Source organism: Papio anubis, chromosome 8 (genome assembly GCF_008728515.1).
Source record: "Papio anubis isolate 15944 chromosome 8, Panubis1.0, whole genome shotgun sequence".
Classification (NCBI taxonomy): domain Eukaryota; kingdom Metazoa; phylum Chordata; class Mammalia; order Primates; family Cercopithecidae; genus Papio; species Papio anubis.
The window spans coordinates 43,371,588-43,385,620 of record NC_044983.1 but is presented as its reverse complement, the minus strand read 5'-3'; the positions used below and the strand labels follow the sequence as shown (position 1 = coordinate 43,385,620).

The 14,033-nt window shown below is 44.9% G+C and overlaps 1 protein-coding gene across 2 annotated transcripts in view; it reads right to left on the bottom strand.

Moving 5' to 3' along the window:
- Positions 1-14,033, bottom strand: part of UBE2V2 (ubiquitin conjugating enzyme E2 V2) — a 69,290-nt gene that overhangs the window by 53,272 nt on the left and 1,985 nt on the right. Inside the window, exon 1 of one of the 2 annotated variants that reach the window (XM_003902722.5) lies at positions 4,352-4,454. The exons of the other annotated variant lie outside the window; for it this stretch is intronic. Within the exon in view, the coding sequence (XP_003902771.1) occupies positions 4,352-4,367 (16 nt within the window). The 5' untranslated portion in view covers positions 4,368-4,454. Of the gene's footprint in view, positions 1-4,351; positions 4,455-14,033 lie in introns of those variants that run through there. 2 annotated transcript variants of the gene reach the window in all.

Below are 14,033 nucleotides of genomic sequence, written 5' to 3'. Positions count from 1 at the left end.
CAGAGGAAGGCTCCGTCTCAAGAGAAAAAAAAAAAAAAAAGGAAATTAACAGGGAAAACTGAATGTGAGGTGCATGGAAACTTTCTGTACTATCTTCACAACTTTTCTGTAAAACTAAAACTGTTGTGTTTTTTTAAAACTACTGCACATACATTTTTTTCTTTTTTTTTTTTTTTTTTTGAGATGGAGTGTCACTCTTCTTACCCAGGCTGGAACGCAACGGCACGATCTCGGCTCACAACGTCCGCCTCCCAGGTTCAAACGATTCTCCTGCCTCGGCCTTCTGAGTAGCTGGAATTACAGGTATGTGCCACCACGCCCGGATAATTTTGTTTTTAGTAGAGACAGGGTTTCTCCATGTTGGTCAGGCTGGTCTCGACCTCCCGACCTCAGGTGATCTGCCCGCCTTGAACTCCCAAAGTGCTGGGATTACAAGTGTGAGCCACCCCACCCGGCCTGCATACTTTTCTATCTAAACTAATTGTTATTATTAATGTTGGAATCTAATAAAATTTTGAATGAGTACAAAACAGTATCAGATTTCTATTCGCAAAAGTAGCTTCTTAACCTTTGTCCTGTGAAATACTCTTGAATTCCATGGGTGACTCTGTCTCTTGGAAAGGGATAACCTAGCTGGTGAGGGCTACGTTCCCCCTTCATCCACAAGAAGCATATGAGTCTGAAACAAGGACTGTGCTACAAAGGGAAGTGTGAAAGGGAGTAATTAAGATTCGTGTTCTGACAAATATTCCAAATTCAGAGTTCCTCATAATGGACAGCACATCAGACTGAGGGTAAAAGACCTGGATTCTAATCTTGCCCGTACTAATAACCACCTATACATAGCCTTTTACTTGTTTGAGCCTCAGTTTTCTCATCACAAAATAAGACCAGATGGTATGGCCAAAAATGTTTCTGGCCATGCACAGTGGCTCAAACCTGTAATCCTGACCTCAGGCCAGGGCAGGAGGATCACTTGAGTCCCACAGTTCGGACTAGTCTGGATAACATATGGAGACCCTGTCTCTAGAAATAATTTTAAAAATTAGCCAGGTGTGGCAACGTGTGCCTGTGTTCCCAGCTACTTGGGAGGCTGAGGTAGGAGGATAACCTGACTCCAGCAGGTCAAGGCTGCAGTGAGCCATGATCACACACCACTGCATTCCAGCCTGGGCAACAGAGCGAGACTCCATCTCAAAAAGTCTCAAATTAAAAGTTTTTTCCTTCCAAAATTCTCTTCCAGTAAAAGGGTTAAAGGAGCTAAGGTATATGATGCACACTGAACTCAAGATCAAAACATATTTGTCAGGGCTTTTTCTTTTTGGCCTCTTAAACAACTGTTATCGAGATACTTTGGCTTAAATAAAAAATACGTGTATTAGACCAGGCTCAGTGGTTCATGCCTGTAATCCCAGCCTTTTTGGAGGCCAGGGTGGATGGATTACCTGAGGTTAACAGTTTCAGACCAGCCTGGCCAACATGGTGAAACCCCGTATATTCTAAAAAATATATATACAATAAATTAGCTGGGCGTGGTGGTGCATGCCTGTAATCCCAGCTACTCAGAATGCTGAGGCAGGAGATTAAACCCAAGAGGAAGAGGTTGCAGTCAGCCGAGATCACACCATTACACTCCAGCCTGAGCAACAAGGCGAGACTCCATCTCAAACACGAGCATCACATCCATGTAGCTCATCTAATTTTAAATTTTAAGCTGTATCATGCTGCTTTCACAAATACACAGGTACTATTTACTTCCCATGTTACCAAAAAGCAAACAAAAGTATAGCTAATAGTAAAATTAAAACTAATTAGTAGGCTGGGCACCATGGCTCACACCTTATAATCCCAGCACTTTGGGAGGCCGAGGTGGGCAGATCACCTGAGGTCAGGATTTTGAGACCAGTCTGCCCAACATGATGAAACCCCATCTCTACTAAAAAAATAATAATAATAATACAAAAAAATTTGCTGGGCGTTGTGGCGTGCGCCTGTAATCCCAGCTACTCGGGAGGCTGAGGCAGGGGAATTACTTGAACCAGGGAGGTGGAGGCTGCAATGAGCCAAGATCACACCATTGCACTACAGCCTGGGCGAAGAAGCGAGACTCTGTCTCAAAAAAAACAAACAAACAAAAAAACAAAACAAAACAAAAAAACAAACCCAGGCGCGGTGGCTCACACCTGCAATCCCAGCACTTTGGGAGGCCGGATCACAAGGTCAAGAGATCAAGACCATCCTGACCAACATGGTGAAACCCTGTCTCTACTAAACATACAAAAAATTAGCTGGGCATGGTGGCACACGCCTGTAGTCCCAGCTACTTGGGAGGCTGAGGCAGGAGAATCACTTGAGCCCATGAGACGGAGGTTGCAGTGAGTCAAGATCCCACCACTGCACTCCAGCCTGGGTGACAGAGCAAGACTCCGCCTCAAAAAAAAAACAAAAAACTAGTAGACGGGAACAGTGACTCACCCCTGTAATCCAGCACTTTGGGAAGCTAAGGCAGGCAGATTACCTGAGGTGAGGAGGGTGCAGTGAGCCAAGATCATGCCACTGCACTCCAGCCTGGGCAACACAGCAAGACTCCATCTCAAAAAAATAAAAAAAAAAAAAAAGACTCCCTATCTACAATATGCTAATAATTTATCAGTAATCTTTATAATTTATATTCAATTTCCAAAACAACTAAAAGTGATTAACAAAAAATATTTGCCATTAATATCATGTAACCTTTGGTCTTTTCAAAATATTAACATTCACTCATATGTACAGTGTTATGAAAAAATTGTGTTTAATAATGCAATCCACAAAATGAAAATGAAAAGTATTAAATTAAAATGCATTATTTTATTACTAAATTTTCAAAAATCTATGAGGTTCTAAGCACAACTGTTAAAAAGATATGGCCCCGTTAACGAGCACATAGATTAGATTTCAGCAAGCACAGTAAAGTCGTAACACTAAAATTCCACTTTAAAAATAATCCTTGCCTTACTAGTTAGCTCTGACCCAAGTATATATACTATCCCAACACTAGAACTGCTAAAGATCTTAAAACCTATGACACCTATATGTAATAAAGATGTAAAAGACACTACCTAATTAAAATGTATGAAGAATGTATCCTGAGGTATTAAAGTAACAATTACAACATATATTCGAAGCCTTCCATTTCAGTACATACAGATTTGAAAACTCATTTTATTATGCAATGATGACATGAACTATTAAATCACACTGTTCTATAATCCAGTTTCAATGAAGTCTAGAAAAAGGCAGATCAGGCCGAGCGCGGTGGCTCATGCCTGTAATTCCGGCACTCTGGGAGGCCCAGGTGGGCGGATCACCTGAGGTCAGGAGTTCCAGACCAGCCTGGTCAATATGGCGAAACCTCCTCTCTACTAAAAATACAAAAATTAGCCTGGCGTGGTGGCACGCGCCTGTAATCCCAGCTACTTGGGAGGCTGAGGCAGGAGAATCGCTTGAACCTGGGAGGTGGAGATCGCAGTGAGCCGATATCACACCACTGCATTCCTGCCTGGGCAATAGGGTGAGCCTCTGACTCAAAAAAAAAAAAAAAGAAGAAGAAGAAGAAAAAGGCAGATCATACATGTTAACATTTTTAAATGTAAAGTAAAACTTAACATTTTCAACATTTTTGAAATGGTCTAATGTCTAAAACCCCAACGTTAATACTTGTGTGCTCACAGGAAACCAAACATTGTATTCAGTAGGAAAGAGGAGTTGAACAGCTTATCTAAGAAACCACTTGTTCTTCAATTAGCTTTCATCTTGCTCTGGTCTTTTATTTTGTTTGCACTGCAGTTTCCTCATACATAATAAAAAGATAACACGTATTCAGTCAGGTAAGAACGATCCTCTCTCTCTTAAGGAGCAATCGTCCTCTCCTCCCCAACCGAGGTCAAGGAGAGTCCAAGGGAATGGGACCCCTACTCTGATCCAGGTCACCTCTTGGCCTGACCCATCTTCGGTGCCGGAGGTTGACACCCGCCCACCTTGGGCCTCCTCGCCTCCCTCCCGTAGAGCCTTCAGCCTACAATTCGGACCCGCGCCCACCGCACCCTACGGGTGCGCCCGCGCGGGAGCCACCCCGCCCCCAGCCCGCCGGCGCGCGGCCGACGCGCGAGCACGACCCGCCAACCCGACGGCCGCCGGGGGCCTCGGCGCCGGTCCCACCCGGTCCGAGGCTACGCTCCGCGGAGAGCGCGGCATTCGAGACAGCGCACTCGGGCTTCTCCCGCACGGTCAGCGCTCGGCCGCCAGCAGCAGGCAGAGGGGCAGAGCTGGGTAGGAGCAGAAAATCAGGCAGCCCGGCCCGGGAACCGACCTGTGGAGACCGCCATCTTCTCCTGCAGCCCGACGCAGCCGCCCGCACGCACGCACGAACCGTCGCGCGTCACTTCCGGGAGCGCGCTGCCCTGCACGCGTCATAGCGGACTCCGCCCCCGGCGGGCGGGGGGCTACCGGAGCGGTGACAGTGAGCACGTGGGCTGAGGGAGTCGCGGGGCCTCGCTGCTGTTTCCGCAATTCCCTTGTGACTCCGCTCTCAAAATGAAACGCTAAAGAATAAGTTCATGAGGGCAGGGCACGGTGGCTCACGCCTGTAATCCCAGCACTTTGGGAGACCGAGGTGATGGGATCACCTGAGGTCAGGAGTTTGAAACCAGCCTGGCCAACATGGCGAAACCCCGTCTCTACTAAAACTACAAAAATTAACCGGGCGTGGTGGCGCGCGCCTGTAATCTCAGCTATTCGGGAGGCTGAGGCACGAGAATCGCTTGAACCAGGGAGGCGGAGGTTGCAATGAGCCGCGATTGCGCCACTGCATTCCAGCCTGGGTGACAGAGCGAGACTCCGCCTCAAAAAAATAAATAAAAATAAGTGGGCATTGACAGATTTGCGTTGATAAATGATTCAAAAGAGTTGGACAATAAATTTGAACAGCTAGGGATGCTGAGGTGGGAGGGTCACCTGAGCCCTAGAGGTGAGGCTGCAGTGAGCAGAAATCGCTGCACTCCAGCCTGGGCAACAGAGGGAGACTGTTTAAAAAAAAAAAAGGAAAGAAAGAAAGAAATAGGAAAGTAATACAGGCTGGGGGCCGAAACTCACTTCTGTAATCCTAACACTTTGGGAGGCCAAGGCAGGAGGATCGCTTGAGCCCAAGACTTTGAGACCAGCCTGGACAACATAGTGATACCTAGTCTCTACATAAAACTGAAAAAAAAAAAAAAAAAAAAAAAAAAAAAAAAAAAAAAAGGTTTCAAGCATCCTATAAGTTGTATTCCCAGGTATTTTATTCTCTTTGTAGCAATTGTGAATGGGGAGTTCACCCATGATTTGGCTCTGTTTGTCTGTTATTGGTGTATAGGAATGCTTGTGATTTTTGCACATTGATTTTGTATCCTGAGATTTGCTGAAGCTGCTGATCAGCTTAAGGAGATTTGGGCTGAAGATGGGGTTTTCTTAAATATATAATCATGTCATCTGCAAACAGAGACAATTTGACTTTCTTCTTTCCTACCTCGGGAATACTCCTCCTCCCCTTCATTTCTTTCTTTTGCCTGATTGCCCTGGCCAGAACTTCCAATACTACGTTGAATAGGAGTGGTGAGAGAGGGTATCTTTGTCTTGTGCCCGCTTTCAAAGGGAATGCTTCTGGCCAGGTGCGGTGGCTCACGCCTGTAATCCCAGCACTTTGGGAGGCAGAGGTGGGTGGATCACGAGGTCAAGAGATCAAGACCTTCCTGGCTAACATGGTGAAACCCCGTCTCTACTTAAAAAAAAAAAAAAAAGACAAAAAAATTAGCCGGGCGTGGTGGCAGGCCCCTGTAGTCCCAACTACTCAGGAGGCTGAGGCGGGAGAATGGCGTGAACCCAGGAGGCAGAGCTTGCAGTGAGATGAGATTGAGACACTGCACTCCACTCCAGCCTAGGGGACAGAGCAAGTCTCCGACTCAAAAAAAAGGAATCCTTCCTTCCAGTTTTTGCCCATTCAGTATGATATTGGCTGTGGGTTTGTGATAAATAGCTCTCATTATTTTCAGATACGTTCCATCAATGCCTAGTTTATTGAGAGATTTGGCATGAAGGGCTGTTGAATTTTGTCGAGGCTTTTTCTGCATCTATTGAGATAATCATGTGGTTTTTGTCATTGGTTCTGTTTATGTGATGGATTATGTTTATTGACTTGCATATGTTAAAGCAGCCTTGCATCCCAGGGATGAAGCTGACTTGATCATGGTGGATAAGCTTTTTGATGGGCTGCTGGATTCGGTTTGCCAGAATTTTATTGAGTATTTTCGCATCAATGTTCATCACGGATATTGAGCCCACATAGCCAAGAAAATCCTAAGCAAAAGGAACAAAGCTGGAGGCATCACACTACCTACCTGACTTCAAACTATGGCTACAAGGCCACAGTAACAAAAATAGCATGGTACTGGTACCAAAACAGAGATATAGATCAATGGAACAGAACAGAGGCCTCAGAAATAACGCCACATATCTACAACCATCTGATCTTTGACAAACCTGACAAAAACAAGCAATGGAGAAAGGACTCCTTATTTAATAAATGGTGTTGGGAAAACTGGCTAGCCCTATGCAGAAAGCTGGAACTGGATCCCTTCCTTACACCTTATACAAAAATTAGCTCAAGATGGATTAAAGACTTAAACGTAAGACCTAAAACCATAAAAACACTAGAAGAAAACCTAGGCTATTAATACTATTCAGGACGCAGGCATGGGCAAAGACTTCATGACTAAAACGCCAAAAGCAATGGCAACAAAAGCCAAAATTGACAAATAGAATCTGATTAAACTAAAGAGCTTCTGCACAGCAAAAGAAACTATCATCAGAGTGAACAGGCAACCTATAGAATGGGAGAAAATTTTTGCAATCTATCCATATGACAAAGGGCTAATACAGAATCTACAAAGAACTTAAACAGATTTACAAGAAAAAAATAAGCCCATCAAAAAGTGGGCAAAGGATATGAACACACACTTCTCAAAAGAAGACATTTATGCAGCCAAACAAACATGAAAAAAAGCTCATCATCACTGGTCATTAGAGAAATGCAAATCAAAACCACAGTGAGCTAGCGTCTCACACCAGTTAGAATGGTGATAATTTAAAAAGTCGGGAAACAACAGATGCTGGAGAGGATGTAGAGAAATAGGAATGCTTTTACACTGTTGGTGGGAGTGTAAATTAGTTCAACCATTGTGGAAGACAGTGTGGCAATTCCTCAAGGATCTAGAACTAGAAATACTATTTGCACGGCCAGGCGTGGTGGCTCATGCCTGTAATCCCAGCACTCTGGGAGGCCGAGATGGGTGGATCACGAGGTCAGGAGATCAAGACCATCCTGGCTAACACGGTGAAACCCTGTTTCTACTAAAAAATACAAAAAATTAGCCGGGCGTGGTGGCGGGTGCCTGTAGTCCCAGCTACTCGGGAGGCTGAGGCAGGAGAATGGTGTGAACCCAGGAAGCGGAGCTTGCAGTGAGCCAAGATCACTCCGCTGCACTCCAGCCTGCGCAACAGAGCGAGACTCCATCTCAAAAAAAAAAAAGAAATACTATTTGACCCAGCAATCCCATTACTGAGTATATACCCAAAGCATTGTAAATTATTCTACTATAAAGACACATGCACATGTATATTTATTGTAGCACTATTTACAATGGCAAAGACTTGGAACCAACCCAAATGCCCATCAATGATAGATTGCATAAAGAAAATGTGGCAAATATACACCATAGAATACTATGCAGCCATAAATAAGGATGAGTTCACGTCCTTTGCAGGGACATGGATAATGCTGGAAACCATCATTCTCAGCAAACTATCACAAGAACAGAAAACCAAACACCTCATGTTCTCACTCATAAGTGGGAGTTGAACAATGAGAACACATGGACACAGGGAGGGGAACATCACACACCGGGGTCTGTCAGGGGTTGGGGGCTAGGAGAGGGATAGCATGAGGAGAAATAGCTAATGTAGATGACAGGTTGATGGGTGTAGCAAACCACCATGGCACGTGTATAGCTATGTAACAAACCTGCACATTCTGCCCCTGTTGCCCAGAACTTAAATTTAAAAAAAAAAAAAAAAAAAACACCTGGCATTCTGGTTTGTGCCTGTAGCCGCAGCAACTCGGGAGGATGAGATGGGAGGATCACTTGAGCTAGGAGGTTAAGGCTTCAGTGAGCTATGATGGCACCACTGTAATACAGCCTGGGCAACAGAATGAGACACTGTCTTAAAAAAAAAAAAAAAAAAAAAGCGGGGGGCCAGGTGTGGTGGCTCACTCCTGTAGTCCCAGCACTTTGGGAGGCCAAGGCAGGTAGATCACGAGGTCAGGAGTTCAAGACCAGCCTGGCCAAAATGGTGAAACCCTGTCTCTACTAAAAATACAAAAATTAGCCCAGTGTGGTGGCGGCCACCTGTAATCCCAGCTACTTGGGAGGCTGAGGCAGAGAATTGCTTGAACCCAAGAAGTAGAGGTTGCAGCAAGCTGAGATCTTGCCACTGCACTCTAGCCTGGATGACAAGAGGAGACTCTCTCAAAAAAAAAAAAAAAAAGAAAGAGAAAATAAAGAAGAATCATATTCTTATCTACTGTCAAGCCACTCTAACTTGACAAGCCAAAATGAGACTGTTTTTCTCACAAAGGAACCTGACATAATAACCTAACTGAAATTTCTTACCAGTGCAGAGAAAAACTCTAACATTATCATCAAATTATTAAACTTTCCCAGTTTGTCTGCTGAGTTCTAGTGACCTCAGCATTACATACTTAGCAAGTCTCTAGCTGACCTATCCTGAATATCAATACTTCTTAAACACCACATTTATTATGTCCTTACTGATTGAGAAAACCTGCATTTGCTTCCTTTTGTGTACCACCAGATTGGTAGTAAGTTCATATTGATTGCCAATAATGATTATCTGAAGAGCCATTTCTAAGACCAGCAGAAAAAAAGTCTTGTCATCCCATGTTGATGTAACTACCATAGGGAGTTACAGCAGAAAATGGTCCGTTTACCAACCTGGCCAAGGATGCCAAGCCCAAACACCACGGCCTGATTTTCACAACCTACCAGAACCCAGCCTCCACTGACGTCTCCTGAATGATTTCCCATCTCTCTCCAGTGCATGCCCACACTCAGCCAAGCCGCCTTTCAGGTGCACTATTGCCACTGCCCTGGTGGTTTCTCCACCTGAGATACCGCATTTCTCCTCCATCTTTCAATATCCTGTCCTTCCTTAAGGCCCAGTTGAAATCTCACTTCTCTGAATCCTTTCCTGATTCCTTTTTCTTGTCTTTTCGTTAAACTGATCTGCTCTTTCAGTCTGTACTAAGAAGTTAGTACAGCAAAAAAACTGTTATCTCTGTAACATGAAAATCAGATCCATTTTAATCCACTTGACTTTTTGACCCTCAGAGTTGTGGGGCCTCAATAGCCAAGACATTCATGGACTCTCCCACTAACAGGAAACTCAGTACCTGTGATCAAAGCACACTCACACACATGCACGCCCAAAAAAACTCATTATGCGCCCTGGGAACATTGTTGCTTTCTTGACATTTTCATGCTATCTCCCCTGTAATTTCAATTTGGAGCTGAGCTGCTTTCTCCTGCTGGGGACAAAGTTCAACTACTTAAAGTGCTTGGTCTAAAGCTTACTCTTCTCCACTTTCATTATGTTTTCCCTGTTTACTGTGCCATCCGGTTATGGAATCTGATGGTTAATTCCCAGTGCTCATCGCACTTGACCTGCCAGCAGCAGCTTCTAGAGCAATCAACCATTCTGTTATCTGAGAACTAAATTCTCTCTCTCCCTTTTTTTCTTTTTTCTTTTTTTTTTTTTTTAGACAGAGTCTTGCTCTGTTGCCCAGGTTGGAGTGCAGTGGCGCGATCTCAGCTCACTGCAACCTCCGCCTCCCAAGTTCAAGCGATTCTCCTGCCTCAGCCTCCCAAGTAGCTGGGACGACAGGCGTGCATCACCATGCCCAGCTAATTTTTATATTTTTATCAGAGACGGGGTTTCACCATGTTGGCCAGGATGGTCTCGATCTCTTGACCTCATGATTCGCCTTCCTTGGCCTCCCAAAGTGCTGGGATTATAGGCGTGAGCCACCGCACCTGGCCAATTCTCTCTTTTTTTAAACAACATGATATTTTGAGATATGTATACATTACAGAATGACTAAATCAAGCTAATTAACATATGTGTTACCATACAAATCATATTCTAGTAAGAACATTTAAAATCTACTCTCAGCCATTTGCAAGAATACAGTATGTTGTTATTAACTATAGATCTCCTGAATTTATTCCTCCTGTCTAACTGAAATTTTTAATCCTTTGACCAACATCTCCCCAATCCCCCCACCCCTGCATACCCTGGTAACCACTGTTTTTCCTTTCCTTTCCTTTTTCCTTTCCCCTCCCCTCCTCTCCCCTCCCTTCTCCTCTCCTCCGCTCCCCTCCCTTCTCCTCTCCTCTCAGTTTCTCTATATTGCCCAGGCTGGTTTCTTAATTCCTGAGCTCAAGCAGTCTGCCCACCTCAGCTTCCCAAAGTACTGGGATTACAGGTGTGAGCCACCATGCCTGGCCTCCATTCCTTACTTTTGAGTTGAACTTTTTTTGTATTCCACAAGTAAGTGAGATAATGTAATGTTTATCTTTCTGTGCCTGGCTTATTTCACTTATCATAAGGTCCTCCAGGTTCACCCACATTGTCACAAATGACAGTATTTCTTTCTTTTTAAGGCTGAGTAGTATTCTACTGTGTACATATATGCCACATTATCTTTATCTAGTCATCCACTGATGGACACAAGTCAATTCCTTATCTTGAGGCTATTGTGAATAATGTTTGCAGTGGTTTGAATGTGTCCCCCAAAGATCGAGTGTTGGAAACTTAATCCCCAATACAACAATGTTAAGAGGTACGACCTTTAGTTAATGATTAGATCATGAGCCTCTGCTTCTTTTGCGAAATGTCTTTTTGGATCTGTTGCCCTTTTTTTTCTTTTCCTGAGTCGGAGTTCCGCTCTTGTTGCCCAGGCTAGCATGCAATGGCGCAGTCTCGGCTCACTGCAACCACTTCCTGGGTTCAAGGGATTCTCCAGCCTCAGCCTTCCAAGCAGCTGGGATTACAGGCATGCGCCACCACGTCTGGCTCATTTTGTATTTTTAGTAGAGAGAGGGTTTCACTATGTTGGTCAGGCTGGTCTCAAACTCCTGACCTCAAGTGATCCACCCACCTTGACCTCCCAAAGGGATTACAGGCATGAGCCACTGTGCCCAGCCTGTTGCCCAATTTTAAATCAGGTTATTTGCTTTCTTGCTTTTGAGTTGTTTGAGTTCCTTATATATTTTTGATATTAAGCTCTTTTCTGATGTATGGTTTGCAAATATCTTCTCCCATTCTGTGGGTTGTTTCTTCTGGAGGACCAATTTTTCACTTGACTTCAAAACTACCACACTTTCCTAGTGTTTTTTGTTTTGTTTTGTTTTTGAGACAGGGTCTTACTCTGTTGCCTAGCCTGGAGTGCAGTGGCACTATCACAGCTCACTGCAGCCCTAACCTCCCAGGCTCAAGTGATCCTTCACTTCAGCCTCCTGAGTAGCTGGGACTACAGACATATGCCACAACACCTGGCTAATTTGTTGTAATTTTTGTAGAGACAGGGTTTTACCATGTTGTCCAGGCTCATCTCAAGATATTGGGCTCAAGTGATTTGCCTGCCTCCCGAAGTGCTAGGATTACAGGCATGTCCTAGTGTTTTAAAGGTAGTAGTTTGGTCAGGAGGCAGGAGCAAGAGGGAAATGTGGGTAACAGCCTTAACTGTATTTTCCATGGGAAGGAACAGGAAAGGGATGATAAGCAGGCTTAGCATTGGCTGCTAAGCAAATGCTAAACAGGCTCTGAGGCATAAGGGCCGTCCCTAATTGTCAGGTTACTTTGTCCTTGAATGATTAAGGTGGGAAAACAGTGGCCAGAGTGTGAGAGCTCAATGAAGAAGGTGGTGAGGGAGCACACTCTGTTGGTTTGTATTTGAAAGGCACAATCCCCAAAGTGCTATTTACTGTCTCTGGGAATTAGCTAACACTGAGAGGGGCCATCCTTCAAGGGTTCACAAGGCCCCAAGTCATCAGTGCATCAAAATACAGAGAAACACCTGGTCCTTCTGCTACTTCACTGGCCATTTATTCTGAGTCTTTCTCTTCTACATGAATTAATAGTATTGAGGACTAGTTCTTTCTTTCTTTTCTTTTTTCTTTTTTAGGCAAAGTCTCCCTCTGTTGCCCAGGCTAGAGTGCAGTGGCCTGATCTACACTCACTGCAAGCTCTGCCTCCCGGGTTCACGCCATTCTCCTGCCTCAGCCTCCCAAGTAGCTGAGACTACAGGTGCCCGCCACCATACCCAGCTAATTTTTTTTTTATTTTTAGTAGAGACGGGGTTTCACCATGTTAGCCAGGATGGTCTCAATCTCCTGACCTCATGATCCACCCACGTCAGCCTCCCAAAGTGCTGGGATTATAGGCGTGAGCCACTGCACCCGGCTTTTGAGGACTAGTTCTTAGTGGCCTTATCAGAGCCCCAGCAGCAGAGAGTAGTTGGCTTGCAGGTGGTAAAAGAATTTACCAACAACAGGATAAGTTTGAAAAGGAAAGTTATATTAGATAACACATTGCAGCAGACTGCAACAGGGCGCTTCAGCAAGAGAGGACTGAGCCACACAGTGGATTTTACTCAGGAGTATTTATGGACCTTAAAGTGGGAGCCTAAGGATAATTTGGACCATCTTACCCACACATGTCATGATAAATGATTACATCTGTAGACATTTTGGTGCCATGATGTCAGCAAGGGTTGCACAATGAGTTTCAACATGCATACATTCCGGAGATGTATAGAAATTCTACTTAAGGGAGGAGACCACCCCTCATATTGTCTTATGCCCAATTTCTGCCTCCAAAGAAAGAAGATGTAAAAACTAAAAGGCAGAAATGAAATCCACAGGCAGACAGCCCGGCACCATGCCCTGGGCCTGGTAGTTAAAGATCAACCCCTTACTTGGCCGGGCGCGGTGGCTCAAGCCTGTAATCCTAGCACTTTGGGAGGCCGAGACGGGCGGATCACGAGGTCAGGAGATCGAGACCATCCTGGCTAACATGGTGAAACCCCGTCTCTACTAAAAAATACAAAAAACTAGCCGGGCGAGGTGGCTGGCGCCTGTAGTCCCAGCTACTCGGGAGGCTGAGGCAGGAGAATGGCGTGAACCCGGGAGGCGGAGCTTGCAGTGAGCTGAGATCCGGCCACTGCACTCCAGTCTGGGCGACAGAGCGAGACTCCGTCTCAAAAAAAAAAAGATCAACCCCTTACCTAACTGGTTATGTTATCTATAGATTCCAAACATTGTATGGAAAAGCATTGTGAAAATCCCTGTCCTGTTCTGTTCCATTCTGATTACTAGTGCATGCAAGCCCCCTTGCTTGCTCAATCAATCACAACCCTCTCATGTGGACCCCCTTAAAATTGTAAGCCCTTAAAAGGGACAGGAATTGCTCACTTGGGGAGCTTGGTTTTTGAGATGTGAGTCTGCCGACGCTCCCGACAGAATAAAGCTCCTTCCTTCTTTAACCCAGTTGGTGTCTGAGGAGTTTTGTCTGCAGCTCGTCCTGCTACATAGTTCTTATACGTTTTTTGTAAAGAAGCTTGGTACCAGAATCTGGCTTTAGATAATAGGGAAGTCTAGGTGGGGTGCGGTGGCTCATGCCTGTAATCACAGCACTTTGGGAGGCCAAGGCAGGCAGATCACGAGGTCAGGAGATCAAGACCATCCTGGTTAATACGGTGAAACCCCGTCTCTACTAAAAATAAAAATAAAAAATTAGCTGGGCATGGTGGAACATGCCTGTAATCCCAGCTACTCAAGAGGCTGAGGCAGGAGAATCACTCGAACCCAGGAGGCAAAGGT